The 17,013-nt window shown below is 40.7% G+C and overlaps 1 protein-coding gene across 1 annotated transcript; it reads right to left on the reverse strand.

The window, feature by feature from the left end:
* Window positions 1–2,009: 2,009 nt before the first annotated feature.
* On the reverse strand, window positions 2,010–16,759 carry OSTN (osteocrin). The gene is made up of 5 exons (XM_051626395.1): window positions 16,707–16,759; window positions 9,566–9,664; window positions 6,498–6,715; window positions 2,945–3,041; window positions 2,010–2,637 (listed from the first exon to the last, which is right to left on the reverse strand). Exons 2-4 carry the CDS (start codon window positions 9,662–9,664, stop codon window positions 2,957–2,959), a joined length of 402 nt encoding a protein of 133 aa, XP_051482355.1. The 5' UTR covers window positions 16,707–16,759; the 3' UTR covers window positions 2,010–2,637; window positions 2,945–2,956.
* Window positions 16,760–17,013: the final 254 nt, after the last annotated feature.

A 17,013-nucleotide genomic window follows, 5' to 3' on the forward strand; every position in this document is an offset into this window, starting at 1 on the left:
TGAATGGATTTGCAAACAGGCAGCACAGGGCAAATCTATTGTGCAACAGATGCTGTAGTATATCCTTATGTCACATTTGTTGACCCCCATGCCATGCACAACGACTGAAGCTATTCAATATTGCCTATGAAAACAAATTGTGGCATTCAGCCCTTCAGACATCAACATATTTTTAACAGCACCTGTCCATTTGTGGATTTTGAAGGGTGCTTTTTGAGCTGCAGAAGGTCTCAGTGTGTTCTGGGGTGGATGGGGCAGAGGAACAGAAAGGCTGTTGCTTTCTTCCAAGTAATCCATGCAGTGAGGTGGGAGCTAAGAGCACAACTGAGGCTTTCAGCTCCCAGCTCCCTTCTGAGGGAGAGCATTTCTGCACAGAACTTACATGCTTTAAAACCCCTCTTTATTTGTAAGCCCAGGATAATACTGCCAACTGTTGCAATTCAGCAGTGTCTTTGCAAAGCCACTGCATTAGCATCAGATTCCTCTGATCCAAGTCTCCCAATATGTCATGCAATGACTATGTCCATGTTGCATCTGTCTGACAGCTGTATGAGTGGTCAGGTCATCAATTCCATAATCTGCCCATGCCCATACATATGGCTGCCTTGCAAGCAGGTTGTCTGCAGATTGTCTGGATGAGCTCAGTGAAACAACTGTTCACTAAACTGCAGGGCAGGCTCAGCATAGGTGGTGGCAGTGCACTGCAGAGGACAGGGTCTGGGCTTGTCCAGGCCTGCATTTGTAGATTTGCCTTTAGCATGGACAGAAAAACTTGTCTTGAGTCAGCCAGTCTACATGCACCCACTCAATCCAGCTCTCAGATTCTTCAACTACTAGCCTAAAGGCAGAAAGTGAGCAACGGACAAGGGGAAAGCAGGGAACAAAAGACCAAGACGGACTCATGGCTCTTCTTTCTTTCTATGACTTTGAAGATCTTGGTCTCAAAAGCATCTGCAGTGCTTCAACTCACACACAAGCACTGACAACTTACCTGAGGAATGTTCACCTAACTCAGCTAGAGAGTGCTCTGCTTAATGGGAAACATGGAGGCACCTCTTGATGTGATCCACTGGTTTGTGCAGCAGCTCCCAGCAGCATAAGCCTGTATTGGAGACGTCAAAAAAAAGCAAAGTTTCTTGCAGAATTTCTGTGGCTGGGCAAGTCCTGGCCTCAGGGAGGGATGTCAGCAAGAAGGAAAATAGGAATAGCCCTTGCTATGGCTGAGCACTGTCCTGTCTCAGACATGAATCAGATGCTACCTGCCCTTCTGCACGGAGCCTCATCTCCCACCATGGCCTAAACTGGGGCAATTGCCCCAAAATCCCAGTTCTCAGAATAGCTTTCATTTCAAATACTAATTGACTTCCCAAATCCTTTCTTGAGGAAAGCTGACTGTATTTTTCCACATTTTGCTAGCCAATGACCAGGAGCTTTGAGCCTCACATGAGATCAGAAAATTGACATTTAATTTCTATCTCCAGCCTTACTACAACTTTCTGCCTAACACAGAGTATTTGGCAAGAACCATTTCTTTCCTAGTGCTGCATAAACCCACTCTCAAAAGAACTTCTTTTGCAATGCTAGAAACAATCGACACCCAAGAAGAGCAATCCAAAGAATTTAGTTGGCACGGACCAAAGTCCAAGAAGCAGGCTGTGAGGTTTAGAAAATAGTAGCTAGGAATCTGAGCATTGAGATGTCAGCAAACAGTTCTTTGCAGCTATATCTTATAATCCAGAAAGAAGTGAAAAGTGTTAAACAGGAAGATGACCTGTTTTACTCTGAAATGGAGAGGACATGTTTACACTTCACCGAAGTAAGAAATTCTTGAACTTCTCGAGCTGGAGCTCTGATCATGCCCCATGCACTCATCAACAGCCTAAATTAAGGCTTGTGATGCAGATGGTCTAGGAAATAGATGACTTCATACTTGGATGCTATCCTATGTTACACATAGGGAGGAGAGAAATGTATTCATCGGCTTAGAGGAAGAAACATAAAGTCTCATCACATTTCAGGATCTGCCATACAATGAAAACAAGGCTAAATACAGTGCAGAGATAAAAGAAAGACTACTAAAAACATCAGGACGAATACTAAGGTATTGACATAGTTCTCATTCAGACTAACTCCTAGAAAAGTCAGTAGACATCTTCTCCCAAACAATAATTCAAATAAATCCTAGGTTTGTCCCATAACTGTTAAATCCTCCCATCATCTATCAAACAAACATTCTCTTGAAAGAAACGTGCAAGGCAAACTGGCTGCTTTTTCATGGACTGTTGTTGGCATCTCTGGAAGTTTTATTTTCAATCCAAAAAATCCAACAGTCCTTGCTAGGATAACAAACTTCTGCAAGTTTAAGAAATAAATGCCATGCAATTAAACTATATACAAATTTTCTGTTCCCTCCTATCAGTGGCACTGTGCACAACTGTGAGAGCATCCTGACCTGATGAGTTGAGTTTGTTATTATTTGTAAATGCAACATTTGTAAAATGCAATGTGAAACAGATTTTGCAGGAGGTCAGTTCCTTGAGTGTTGGATCATTAGTCAATGACAAGACATGCTGTGATGCATCTTCTGTGTTTCTGCAGTGTTCCCAATACAGCATCAATCATTTAGAACAGAAGTACCTGTAGGCAGAAATGCAGTAAACATTACATCTTCCCATGTCAGAAATGCAAGCTTGGACAAATACATTGTGAGGTGAAGTACAGGAGATGGAAAATGTTAGAAATACTTGTTTTCCTGTAGGGAGCTACTAAGTTCTAATTTAGGACATTCAAGCTAAACTGACAGTCACAGCACATGTTATAAGAAGCCATTATTCCCCAGGCTCTCCTTTCCAAGCTGACTGGCTTGGAATGCCTTGAGTACCTCCATGTAACTGAGAACAGGGGGGTCTCTGGGCCTGCCCACACCTGGAGTACTTGGGCTTACTTGCAGGAACTGCTAACCCTTGGTGTTGCCGAGACGACTCACTCCAATCCGGTCGAGAGGAACTCCAAACCTTCTCTTAGGCAGCTCAACCACTTTCCTGCACAGGGAGAAAAAAAGCAAAGGATGGAAAAAACTGGGGAAAGACATAATAGGAACAATCAATATGCTACTACATCTGTGATTCCTCCATTCCACTAACAACTTCATTGTTGAGATAAAACAGTGGTGCAAGAACAGCCAAAGACACGAGTGTTTAAAAATAAGATGCTTCAACTTGTCTTACAATAGACAAGAGTTGCACCTGTTTTACAGACTGGCTAATGCTGATCCACTATCCCTGCTTTTATTTGGCAGCAAACAGTTTTCAGGTTAACTACTCTTGATAAAAGAAAGGAGATTCATTGCATCTGTCTAGAGGAATTGTTTTGTGCACAGCATCATAAGTCAGAGGAGCCCTAGAAGAGTTTTCCTATGAGGTCTCCTGCAAAGCACTGCTCTCAAAATGGTATAGTACTGACTTTTTGATGACATTGAAAATGGAAGGTTTTGGCTTTAGTTTTTTCCTCCACATGGTACTTTTCCTGATGATTTGATGACTGAGGGCATGAGGAAATAAGTTTTCCCATCCTAATTCAGCATTTTTTAGCATTTTTTTCACCAGCAGATGTGAATTTCACAATTAATTGTGAAAATGGTGAGATTTTCTGCTGTTGAAAATAACCTTAACTTTTGCCCTTGGACCTGCCAGCAAAATGCAGGTCCAAGAGAAACCCTGGAAAAGTACCTCTTTTCTCTACCAGTTCTTGTCAAGGAAAATAAATAAGAAATTTTGTTCTTTAAGTTTGCAGATGCAAAATAACTACCAGGAGTGGATGGTATGGTGAACTTTAGTCTAACTCTAATTGTTGGCATTCCCATGCTCACTCAGCCTGTGGCTTTGGGGGTTCTGTTCACCCCACCCAAGACTATCTGGCTAATCCACAGTCTCCTCTAAGCAGACTTCTTTCCTCACACTGCTCTGGTATGGCCTGAAGCCCAGAGGCACTATTCCCGCATCAGCAGCCCATTTCACACTGCTTCTTTTCTAGCTACTGTTCAGATGAGGTGAAGAGACAGGAGCTGACAGTGCAGCACGTACGTGGGGAGCACCACACTGGTCATACTGGAGCAGTTACAGAACATTGCAAAAGCAGGAAAGTTTGTCCCTTCCACAAACACCTCTGTGCTCTGCACTGTTGCACGAAGCCGCAGGGAAAGAAAACAAAGGGCTGGTCTGTTGCCTCAAGGGCAGCACTCTTTTATTCCCAAGTGTAGGTACACAGTGGTGGGGGGCAGGTGGGACACTGGGGCTGCTGGATTTAAAAAAAAAAAAGAAAAAGGAAATAATTTCCCAGATTGGATTGAGGGTTGGGGAGGGGTAGAGATGTTCTGCATCATCTGTAACGCTGTCGTCTTCTGTAGACAAACAGAAGGAAACTGTAACTGCATGCCAAGGGGCAAGGCTGAGCGGGCAGGCAGGGCAGGCAGGCAAGGCAGAGAAGCTTCCCCTCTTGTGGCCATCCCAAGCCACAGCAGGGTAGTCACAGCTCCCTCCCCAGCCTGCCGTGCCATTTCCATCTCCCAAACCAGACTGTATTTCAGCACTTACTGGGGACAAAGTGATGTTTTCTATTTAAAACAGCCTTTACTAAGATTCCCAGAGTTTCTCTCTGCCTATGGGTCTTCCTGCCTGTTCTGAAGACTCATACCTCTTTGTGCTTTTCCCATGCTTTCACAGCTTTGTAAGTTGCTGTTGATGGGCAAGGTTAGGATCTGGGCCCTCCTGTAACTGCTGGGTGCAACAACAATCTGTTGAGTGGACTTGTATTTGATCTGCTCTTTTCCAAAAGTTTCTGCTATGTTGCCAGGCACTACACACACTGAATTAATTCAGAGGGCTGAGTCTATTGAACAGTTTTCACACTTCAAAAGTCATTATATGGTCTCTGTAGGTAACTGTCTCATCTGGTACAGGAATGGGCTGTTATCTGCTGTCTGCAGGACAGTGATGGAGTGCTTAGTCCTCTGCGTTACTCCGCCAAGTGCAGCAGCCTCTGCCTGCTTCCACCTAAAAACCATTACTTCTGTTTCATACCACTCTTCTGATCTGTGGTCCATGCTGATAGTAGTGTCTGACTACCAATGTAGTGATCAAAGCAGCTCAGAGGGCCCAAATAAATGAGTCAATCCCAAACTTGAAAGCTAATTGGCTCCCTAAAAGTAATAATCTCAAAGCAAAACTGCAAACTGTGCTGATGATGCTGGGAAAGGAGGAATTTTGTGCAGTGTGTCACTCACTTACATGAGCTCATTATTCAAAGACAAGCTGTTAGAAAACCTGGACAACTTTCACCTTTCCCCCCCCCCCCCCCATGGTTTCTTTCCTTGTACTGCACATAAGATGAGACAAGAGTTCCAACTAGAAAGCAGGAGACAAATCAGGAATACCATGTACTTTTGCAAAAAAGGCACTGTAACTTCAAAAATTGTATTGTATTTCCTCCTCTGGAAAGGGAAAGCATACTAAAAAGGCAAACAGAGAATGACCTGATTCTGATCTCTTGATGAGAACAGAACAGAATAGTTCTACTCAAGGGTTTAAGAATTTTGTATTTTATCACTTTTGGCTGCAGTCAAAAAGTCCTAGTAGCAGACTGGGTGGATAAATGGAAAAACAACAAGAAAATATTGCAAAATTCTGTTTGAAAAAAAAACACTTGTAATGTTGTCAGGCTCTTGTGAATACTTTCCACTTCCAGATTAAGCTTTAAGCATGTTATTAAATACTTTGTGGCATCGAGGATTCCATCCAAAAGAAGACAGTTACCAGAAGAAGGGAACAAGACAGTTAAGCTGTTGCAGATACAAGTAGCCCCTTGAGCATTACCCTAAACTCCCTGGCTCTCCCCAGACATATCAAGCATCACTGCTTAGCCCTGTTACAAACATGCTTATCTTCAAATGTGTGCTGTGCAGGTATTGCTGTGCTGCTGTATTGATTAAACCCTAGGTTATCATAAGTTGATCGAGGTCTTGAAGAACATTCTGTTAACTATCTGCCCATTTTCATGAGGTGTTCTTCACCTTGCTATTCATGATCATAACTTCTCTTCACCCAGGCCTCAGGAGCACCTAGCCCTGACCCTCTGCTTTTGAACCTCAGGCGTATTGTTACTTGAAATAATCTCATTATCAAAAAGGCAGTTTTAAACTGAATGTTAGTGTGTGTCAGTGGAAAGAAATATACTCAAAAAATGTATATGCTTGAATGCTCCTTGCTAGTTGTACAACACTGTGGGGATAAATTAACTAGTGCATGTACTATTCATCCCAGCTGAAGGATTACACATCATGCAACCAGAATGGTTTCTGTAGACCTCTGGTACCCTGATCAGATGCACCTCAAAACAACAGTAAACCTGCTGGTTGCTAAAGCTAACCCATTTTTATCCAAGGATACCTACCAACAGCCTTCTTCCAGCTTTACCACTGGTAGAAACATCTAAGAACTTACCTCTTTTTGCCTTTAGCATCCATAGAGGTTGAAGAAATCCTGTCGATCGGGGACCCAAATCCTGGGAAACTTCTTTTCTTTTTGGTCTCAGTCACCTCATTCTCCAGAGACACCAGCTCATCAAGAAGGAACAGTTTGGCTGCCAGGTTGGTGGCTGACTTCTCTTCACTGGCAACTGGATGTGCTCCCATGGCCAGAGCAGCAGAAGGCTCCAAAGGCTGCAGAAAAAAGGGGAGATGTTTGCTTGCCCCTCAAGTTCCAGAAAATCATTTGAACCAGTGTCACAGCAGCAGTCCTATAAATACATCATCCTTACAATACTAAACCTCGGCCAATGCTCTAAAACAAAGTTTCTTCTGTGAAATGAGGCCCTTTACCACCCACAGGAGTTTGCCATAAAAGGCTGGGAATGTGTTTTTTTTAATATCATTCAACTTGCCTTCATTATGATTGCAAGAATTATCAAAATTTATTACTACACAAAGCCTGTTTTTGTAGGCCAGCCCAGTATCCCTATCTCACAGTGTGATTAATATCACTTATAGCATGAGCTGAGTAATTTAATCATCTTAAAATGCAGTCACCATTACCAGACTCCAGTATCTATCCTGATATTTTTCAGGAAACTTATTTTAATTATTTTAAATGAATGTTAATAAACACTATTGAAAAAAAAAAACAAAACCACTTTCCATACAAAGCTGACTAATTAATGAATTGCTATGCAAAAAAATACCCCAAGATTAACTTGTTGAAAACTGACATTTAAAGGATTTATGCAGTTAACAGACTTTGGGGAGGAGGAAAGGAAAGAACAGTATGTTGACTTGACACAGAGTTGTAAACTTTTACTATGGCATTAGGCTTAATACCTTTTCAGAACCAAACTCGAGTTCAAGGTGTACAAAAGCTGACAATATGGGGGTCTATCAAGAGATACATGAAACAAAAGTGAAGTAATTTGCTTTGCAGCTAACAGAAAAATATAGGGCAGAAAAATATAGGTCTATGAAAGCAGGTGTCAAGCTCAAATAATTTTCTCTTCAGAAGAAATGTTTGCTTTCTTGATCCACTTTATATTCATGGAATTAAATAAAAAATAAAAATAAAAAAACCCCAACCCTTTATTTGCCTTGAAGCAGGTCTTCTTCTATCTTTAGAAGCACACCACCATCTTTCTTAAGCACACATAGTGGGTTTAGCACAAATGTAAAGGAAGCCACCACATGCATGACACGTAACATGCTTATATCTGCTGTGGCCCACACCACAGCTGTGGTGATATTTCCCACCACTGATGGGTGGCATAACCAGTGATCAAGTGTGTAAAACCGTGGTCTAAGGGGGAGCACATGACCACAATGTTCACACAATAATGTAGTGCTGTTAATACTTTTGCAATGCATCACATACTGTTCTCTGACTTGACTTCTTACAAGGCTCAAGAGCACTGAGCAATCCTTTCGGTTCCCTGTCAGGGTTATAAAACTTTCACGGAGGTTTGCAACAAAATTACGCCTTTAAAAAAGACTGAACATTCTCCTCTCATTAGTGGGGATAAATATCTACAATAACTCTTGAAACTAGAAGGTCAAAAATAGCCTCTGCTCTTGAGTGCTTAGTGCAGTCCCACTTACTTTGTCTTAAAAAGGATATAATAGAATCGTAAAGAGACAGCTAAAATGGTAATCAGAAGTAGACAACAGTTTTCATGGTGAACCACTGAACAAAGTAAAACTGCACAGATAAGCAGAGGTAGATGTGGGGTACAATTGAAGGTTTATAAACTTATAAGCAGCAAAGAGCTGAATAAAGACCAATAATTCTTTTCATCATGAAAAAGAGCTCATTAGTCTACTGAGTCAAGTCACCAGATGGTGAATTTAAAATATATATAAGAAGCTACTTTTTAAACACAAAACATAGATGAAGTGGGACACATTGCCAAAGAACGTCACGGATGCCAAGATTTTAAACTGTTTCAAAGAGAAATTCAGGCCCATCAGCAGCTAAAACATGCCCTGGTCAAGTGCAAGTCTCTAGATCAGGCAGTCTCTGGAGCTGTTCTGTTCTTACACTCTTTTCACAAAAATCTGTCATTGGTAAAGACAAGATACCAGGTCTCTGCAACATCAGAGCAGCAGCTGCTACAGCTCTGATGTGAGGAGTGGCTCCCCCAAGCCCTGTTTTTTACAACAAATATTATTTTGCATAATCAGGACATATGCATTTGAAGACAGAGAGCAAGGTAGGAAGACCCATCAGTGTTCTTCAGTATGCATCAAACTTCCAAGCTGATCTTAAAAACTCATGTAAAGACCTCACGGTCAAGTGCTACTTTGATTGAACTTTTAGATCCTTGATTTTTTTATGGCACGAAACCATTGCATAAATACCTTTCCTGCCAAATCTGTTTTATGTCAAGATGAGATAAAAAAAAAGGAGAAAGCAGAAGACTTCTGTCTTTTCAGGTGTGCAACCCCTGCATATCATACTGTATGAAACGTGAGTCTGTTCTCCCATTTCATGTGCTACTTTCCTGCACAAGCTTAGGCAAGTTATTTTGCCCTTCCCTCTCCTGGTCTCTTCTGGCACATTTAATTTGCAACTTTCATGCAAGTGGTCTTCTCTCAGGGATCTCCTTATGGTTTCTGAAAGTTGCAGACTTCTCATATGATTATTTGTCTTTAAGAAGAAGAAATAAACTTTCCTTTCAGTATTAGAGGAATTTGCTTCCTTGCCCCATTCACATCCTTCCCTTATTCAGGGAGTTCTCTATCCAAAGTCACTGGGCAGTATTTTAATACACAGAAATTGCATGGTATTTCGGGAGAAATTGCACAAGTCTGGGTAAGACTTCCTTCTGTCCATCCTCCCAGAGCCATGCAATTCACATCACTCCTTTTACTGGGGAAGTTGTCCAGCTTCTGCTTTGCCCTTGCAGAGTCAATACCAACCATCCACCTGCCAACACCATTTGGAGACCATGGTGTCTCCCACACACTGTGGCCAAAAACAGCCTGAGGAAGAGCACTGTTATGTGACAGCTACCAGAAACATCCACCTACCTCTGGAGCTGCCTCTGCAAGGAGCACTGAGCTAGCGTGCCACTGCAGCAGGGTGATCACAAGGGCCAAATGCACCACAACAAGCTGGAACTGCTGCATCTGTAAAGGAGAACAATCTGTTAATAGCTTCACAGCTGCATTCCTGGCACAACCTTACTCCAAAAGTCTTTTAAAAGTGAAAGCAGAGGGACATTCTGTTCCCATGGTTATTAACGTTTTATCTTACAGAATCACTGCATGAAACCCAGCAACCAGATAGCACCACTGAATGTGCTTCACCTTTGGGTGCAGACTCAGCTCCATCCCCTTTATCCTGCAAATCCCATCATTCCTTTCTGCACAATTGCCCAGTCCTTGCAGTGGCAGCAGTAATGAATGCAAACTTGTGCTAAAACCAGCTGTACTAGGCACTCACTTGTAAGTACGAAGACTCTGGCTCATAGCCACCCAGGTTGACTCTGACCTCCCCCCATGCTGGGTAGGTGCCTAAAGCTGTCACAGAAATGATATACACCCCCAACATCCTTTTGAAAGCAAGGCTGCATTTCACCGGTCTCCAGAATAAGTTATTGCTATAGCCACAATTTCCAGGATCTTCTTGGGATCCTAGAATAAAGTTATCCAGCTTCCACTCCTGGGAAAAGCTTACATGGGAACCCATCACTGGTTCTGACCACAGCTGCAGAACTGCAGGTACTTGCAGAGCCTCTAAGTAACACAGGGACCATTGAATTTTTGAAGACTCAGGAAGCTGCTCACTGCAGGGGTTTCTTTGGCCATGGGTTGAGGGTATGTTGTTTAAGCTCCTATTGAGATCTAGCTCTTAAAACCTGATGTGCCTCCAGCTCATCTAGGTGGGAATATTTCAGCTGATGTTAACAGAATCAGGCTGGAGCCTCTAGTGCCACAGGTATCTGCTAATTTGCTGATTACTCTGTCAACAGGTCCTGTCCCAGAGTATAATTCAAGCCTGATGGTGCCATTCTTTGCTGACTCTCTGCTTGGCAAAAGCAGAAATAGAAAGGATGCGTAACTACATTTCTATGATGTATTATAGTTGTTTTATCCCCTGCACAGAAAGTCTTCCATTATATCAGGCAAAGGACAAGTTGTAAAAAATGTTTGGCTTCGTACTTTTCCTCCACACTACAAAAGAGAAAAGCCACAAAAGTGTTTGGAGGCCAGCTTTGAAAAGTAAATATATAACGCTTGTAGTCTTGTTTCTTGAAACTCTGTTTCTTGCTTGTAAATTTTACATGTGCTTCTGTTATTTGGTTAGCCCAGTATATAGATTTTTTGGTTTTTACTTTGTCCACAAGGGATCAGGAGTGAGGAAGAAAGCTGCTGGCTACTGTGTAGGGGTGAAGCAGACTAAGTTCACTGGAATGTGAGGGCAAAGACAAAGCATTAAGCCAGGTGGTACCACTGTTTCTCAGCCCAACAGCAAAAGCCATTAAAGTCAGTCAAGGGTCTGTCTGGGTGTTTTTAAAGCTGTAACCCTCTACAATGTATATTTTTGTATGTGGGCGTGCATTGAAATTTGAAGTAGTAGTCTACAACCTTGACAGGTAACCACATCCTGATTATTTGGATACAGACACATAAAAATAAATGGCAAGGTTAAAAACACATGTTTATTATGGTTAAAGGTCTGTGCTGCTATTCATTCAACCCTAAGACCAAAGAGCTAAAAATAGTAACTGGTACACTAATAAAAATAAACATTAAAGCACCTGCAACACAAAAGACATTTGATTAACTGGTCAGAACTTGACGCCAGTGAAATTAGAAGCGGAGGAAATTGAAAGGACTTAAAACTTGGCTCTAGTTCCCATGGAAATGAGTAACTAAGAAGCAACATCACTAGTTTAAATAGGAGCAAAACTTAAGTCCAGCAAGATCTTGTTTTGCTGATTTTCATACAGAGTTGTGACCAAAGCAGGAAAAAGAAGCTTGGTCTAGCGGAGCAGGTTAGCTCTAGAACAGCATTTACAAAATTAAGGATGCAATGAGGACTATGTAAACACCATTAAAATCCCATTGTCTTCTGCTAGTCTGGGACTTAGCTTCTTCCCTTCACATTGTAGGACCTTAGTTGTTAAAAGTAGCTGTTTCTTTTTCTCCTTAAGCTCATCTGTTGCAATTGTGTAAGCAGAGCCCTCCAGCCATATCATGCACTCTTCATTGCTTCACGCCATCCACGTTTTGCCTTGCCCCATGCCAAGAGAGACCTACAGTGGGGCTTGACAGAATTTGTTCCTAAAGGAGAACAACCAAAGCTCTGACAACCAGCCTGCTTCTGAAAAACCTTGAATTTCCATCTTTCTTCTGAAAAAAAACCCTTCACCACAAATTTCAGGGATAGTTCAAGGGACTGGGGTGTAACTCCATGGCTTTTGTAGCTCAGGGTCTGGTCTGGTGTTATCTGACATAAAATATGCTTTACCCTTCACTACATATAATTGCAAGTCTGAAATTCAGACATATTTATACGGTTTAGTGATATTTTAGCTTGAAATGTGTCAAAAGTAAAATTCCTTTTATAATTATGTATCTTTGTTGCAGGTCCAATTTAAATAAAATTAAAGATAAAAGAGAGAACATTATTCTACCTTATCAAAGCAGGATAAACATTCAAAACTTTTTCTTTGGAATCAGTGTAGAGCCATTTTCCAAGAAAACATCACAAGAAAGCAAAAAACCCCCAAGAAACCAAACAGAAACTGTTAAGTCTCCAACATCAAACCGAAGGACTTAAAAGATGTTTTTCTTTTAAAGAAAAAACAACAACAAAAACCAAAATGACACCTTGAAGATAAGTGGGCTGAACAGACCCCAGACAGCATGAGATTCATCACCAAGCTCCAAACCCATAGCTTGTCAAAAATGGTAACAGCTGTCATTGTTCTTACCCATTTAAACCATCATATTTCACATTACTGTGGAGATTACTCTGCAACTATAAATCACAAGAGCTTAATTTTTCTTGTTATCCTGTTAGCAAGAGAACTGAGGCAAGACATCATGTCCTGCACTATAATCCTTCACATCAGCTGCCACTATGTATTGATGACTCGGCTGTCCTTGTTGAAATGCCAGCACAGGACATAGCCAAGCTCACCTGCAAATGAGGACATTGCTCTTGCAAGGAGCAAATTTTGGCTGAGCTCAGAAGCCCACGGGGCTTTCTGCTGTGTGCTCCTGAGCTGACCTGATGCAATGCCCCAGAACTGTCCCATAGGCAATGGGAAGCTCCAGTTCTTCTGCTATATGAGCACTGGGATGGTAGTAGTGCATGTCCATCACCATTAGCCGTGAGGATCTCTCATACCATGTGGATTCCAACCAGCTGGGGGAAACCACAGCTGTTCCTGCAAGCCAGTTACTGATGGATTCTTCTTGCTGCTCCAATGCCACAAAATAGAAAACTAACTGCTGCTACCTCTCTTCATAAAATATACCACTGAGTCCTAACACTGGCTTTGCTAGCCTTGGACTGGACACCTGATGAGAATCTACCTTGGCTGAAAAAAAAAATAAAATTATGGATGATCATCTTACCAAAAGAACGACTTCTAAATAGCTTGTGTGAAGCTCTGAGAATAAGTCTTCTCCTGGTGAAACAAATTTGCCCTACTTCTAGAAGTTATACAATGGATCATCTGAGCATATTAACTACCACAAAGCCAAAAATATGCCCATACCATCAGTCCTAGTGATTCCAGCAACTCCTAAGGGACCTTGAATATCTCAAGTGAAACTTTCTAGTCAGGTCAATATCAAAGGGAGAAAAACCAAAACAAATCCCACCTTCAGAAACCACAAAAGAAAAACAAGCAGAGTCCAAAAGTGGGTTAGAGTGGTGGTTTTGCTCTCATCCCATAGATGAGAGATGGATCACTCCTTACACACTGTTTTTTAAAAAATTACTGAAGCATTGGGCCTTGTGGCAAAACGAAACGTAAGCAGTGTCAGGCACTTTATGTTATTAATAATGTGTTTCCTGGGGTAGGCACAGATTTTTTAAAAGTTCATATATTTTATTAGATATATGGTACAGACACTCCTGAATTCTACAGTTTTAATTTTCTCCATTTTCAGTCTCCCAGCTATGCAGATAAATAGATGCCGGTTGGTTTAGTGTGGTGTAACCAGAGAGAACTTATAATGAATTAACTTATGCAAGAATCTTAAGACCAGTGATTTTGAGAAAATGTCTAGGTATTTCTGTGTCCCAAATGAAACATTTTATCTGACAGTATTTCAATGCCAAAGATGATTCACTTTCTGAAAATGAAGTGTCTGAAAGTTTTTTTAAGAAGGCACTTCTAATTAGTCATTCCTTTTCAAAGGCTTCATTGCAATAATTGCTTTCACTGTAACAGTATGATTTCCAGTGTTTGGTCTTAACATGTCTTCATATCACCATGACAGTCACCTTTGCCTATGTTTTTACCAAAGTACCTCTGACAAATGCTGACTCAGTTATGACAGCTGCACACCTGGTCGGAGGATACTCAAGTACAACATTTGTGGGAGCAGCATAGGAATCTCTCTGCTCATGTGAAGAAAGGCTGAAAATGTGGCACTCTGCTTCCCACAGAGTGTGGAAACTGCACAAATGAACCCAGCCCTGCTGGGATGCATTTGTATAACAGACATAAGCATGAATCAAGAAAAAACCAAACTGTCACAGGTTGACAGACACTTGTGGAAGACCAGTCAGTCAAGGTCTTCATCTCTTCATTTGGTTAAAAGAGCATGAAACGAAATGGCCATGCAGAGCAAATGAGGACTATTTTCTTTGCAGTGGGCAGGAAGGAGACAAGTTGGACACCTTGCAAATCTGACTACACTGTGTAATAAATTCATTTTTAGCAACAGATTTTAGAAATTTTAAACCCCAAAGTCACTTCAATGCCATAGGGTACCATGAAGAAGAAGACACAAACAGAAATCATTAAACCCATCTAGAAGCCTAGGGACTAATAAATAAGAAGGATGCTCTGAAGTAGTAAAAAAATATCTCTTAGTAGGAAGAACCAATTTCTACCTTTCCTAAGTAAGATAAGAGTGAGCTACAGTGTTCTTGGTATGCACAATGGAAAATGAGACACTATTAGACTACTCTTCATTGCTAACAAGCTTTCAACCCCACACCATTTATGCGCTGACTGAACATGCCAACTTTCATTAACATTTCTAACAACTTTGCATATAACTTTCTTCCCTCATCTTTTGCATGAGAACTAAAACTGTTCATTGTTAGAGTGCCATCTTCAGCATGTGAAGTAAAAATAAGAAACCTTTCTGTCAAAAAAAAAAAAAAAATCAAGAAATATCTTGTGTTTTTTCTGCAGTCAGAAAAATAATCTCCTTCACTAACAGCAGTGGAGTGTTAAGTGGAAGTTCTTAACACTTGGTATGAGGAATATATTATCAGAATATGTTATCAACACAAAGACATAGACCATTCAAAGTCCAATAAAAATATTCTTCAAGATGTGCTTTCAAGATAAGCTCTTAAGGACAAGAATAGCATTGGAATGTCTTAACAAAAGAATCATACACTGATGCTGATGTACTGGATAAACACTTGTAAATGCTCTGAGCAAGGATATGAATTGAAGAAGAAAAGTCAATTGCTTGGTGAAGATGCACTGCAAATAGAAATTAGAGAGTAATCTGTTTCTCTGGGTTGAAAAGGAAAGCTGCAACACTTGCAGTCTTTTTCAGGGTCAATCAAGAGAATTCTTACAATTGTTGTATCATTCAAGTTTTTAATTTGCCATATAAGAAACGGAGAGAAGTATATTTGTCATTCACTCCAAGAGTGAAAATGAAACCCTAATCTGCTGAAATCAGTGTAGCAGGTATTTATGAATACTGCAGAACTCCTGCTCCAGACAAATATATTTTGCAGTTTTCCCATCATTTGGACCATAGATTTTCTTGGTGGATTTTTTTTTTGGGGGGGTTGGGTTTTTTGCCTGTTATTCCTCATGATACTCAAAGTTTTTTAGATGAAAAGTAGGTCAAGCTGTATTTTGAATACAGGTGAGCAGAGACAGATAAAGGTCATAATTTGCCCCAGGCTTCCTGAGTGAACCAGTGGGAAGGGGCACAAAATGTCCCTGCAACTCCTCAGCTTTCAAGCTTTGCACTCCCCTGGAGAGGACAGTTGTTCCAAACTGAAAAGCCAAGTAAGAAAAGCTAAAGGCACTGTCTACTTGTGCTTTAAAAATTAGTGGATTCTGAACTTCACTGTAGCCTCTGGACATCTAAACCCAAGGCTATTCACATGTATTGACTTGCATAGCTCCAGTCTGGGAGGCAAAAAGAAACAGTGAAATAGTTTTGAACTCAGAAAGGAGAAAATACAATGACTATCAACAAATCAGGGTCTGCTTCCATTTACAGTGGCACAAAGCTGAAGTAATCAGATCACTAGATAATGATAATTACTCTGTTAGTGTAGGAATGTTATTGCAGGGTTATTCTATTATTGCAAAAATGTGGCAGAGTCTGGATCAACACTCATCTAATATGGGCTATAGTAAAACTTTTATTCAGATCCATAAATAAAAGGAAAATAATTTCCCTAAACAGTTTATCTTGTGTTTTACAATATATTACGTGCAGCAAACTTGTCTACCACATATGTTCTTTAATAATGCTAAGGAATTACTCTGTCCTGTCTCTTCAGCTTATTTTAAGAAGTAATATGCATTTGACAACAACATCTAGAGTAAAATGCATAACAATATAAACAGCAGTTTACTGCAAAGCATTACAAAAACATGACAGTAACGAGTCACTGCTGCAAAATGCACTGACACAGCTTGTTTAAATACCGGCTGATTAACTGAGGGAAATAAGTTTCCACTGAATATTATTAGTTCAGTTTTAGTGCCAAAAATACTAAGCGATAAACATCATATTATTTTAATCTCAAACTGGAAAAAGAAGCTGTGCTTTTCCCATCAGACATGGGCATGTGCATACCTTGTGCATGCCTGTTAAGACAAAAAAATGTGAAAAAAAATCAAACAGAAGAAAGTAAAGAAGGGAAGAAAGCTTCTGTAAACAGAGGAGAAGACACAAAACATCCCCAGCCCAGCTCTGTCCTCACTCATCTTACCTTGCATTGGACACAAGCAATTCCAACCTTAATGGTCCTGCTATGTTCTTCCCCCTAAGTTATCCCTATGTTCAGCTTTCTTTCAGAGTTTTTATAGTCTCTGCTGTAGGCTACAAACTCCAATCCCTGCCTTTGCTTTCTCTTACATCATTTCTAAAGATTTTCCACTGATCCTTGCCCTAAACCTTTCTCTGTCTTGCACTCTCACACACATAACTTGCCTCACATTCGTTATATTTATTGCTGTGATCAAGATGATTAGGTTATAATTAAAGGTCTAGGGTTTTTGTTGTCAGTTGTGTTTTTC

This window comes from Apus apus, chromosome 8 (assembly GCF_020740795.1).
Source record: "Apus apus isolate bApuApu2 chromosome 8, bApuApu2.pri.cur, whole genome shotgun sequence".
NCBI classification, from domain to species: Eukaryota; Metazoa; Chordata; class Aves; order Apodiformes; family Apodidae; genus Apus; species Apus apus.

What these genes read in the sequence shown, in the direction of transcription:
- OSTN (XM_051626395.1), bottom strand. Translation starts at nt 9,664, where the DNA reads ATGCAGCAGTTCCAGCTTGTTGTGGTGCATTTGGCCCTTGTGATCACC. An exon ending in TTGCAGAGGCAGCTCCAGAG is followed by an intron (nt 6,716 to 9,565) that starts GTAGGTGGATGT and finishes TTTTTTCTGCAG; the next exon opens with CCTTTGGAGCCTTCTGCTGC. An exon ending in GATGCTAAAGGCAAAAAGAG is followed by an intron (nt 3,042 to 6,497) that starts GTAAGTTCTTAG and finishes CTCCCTGTGCAG; the next exon opens with GAAAGTGGTTGAGCTGCCTA.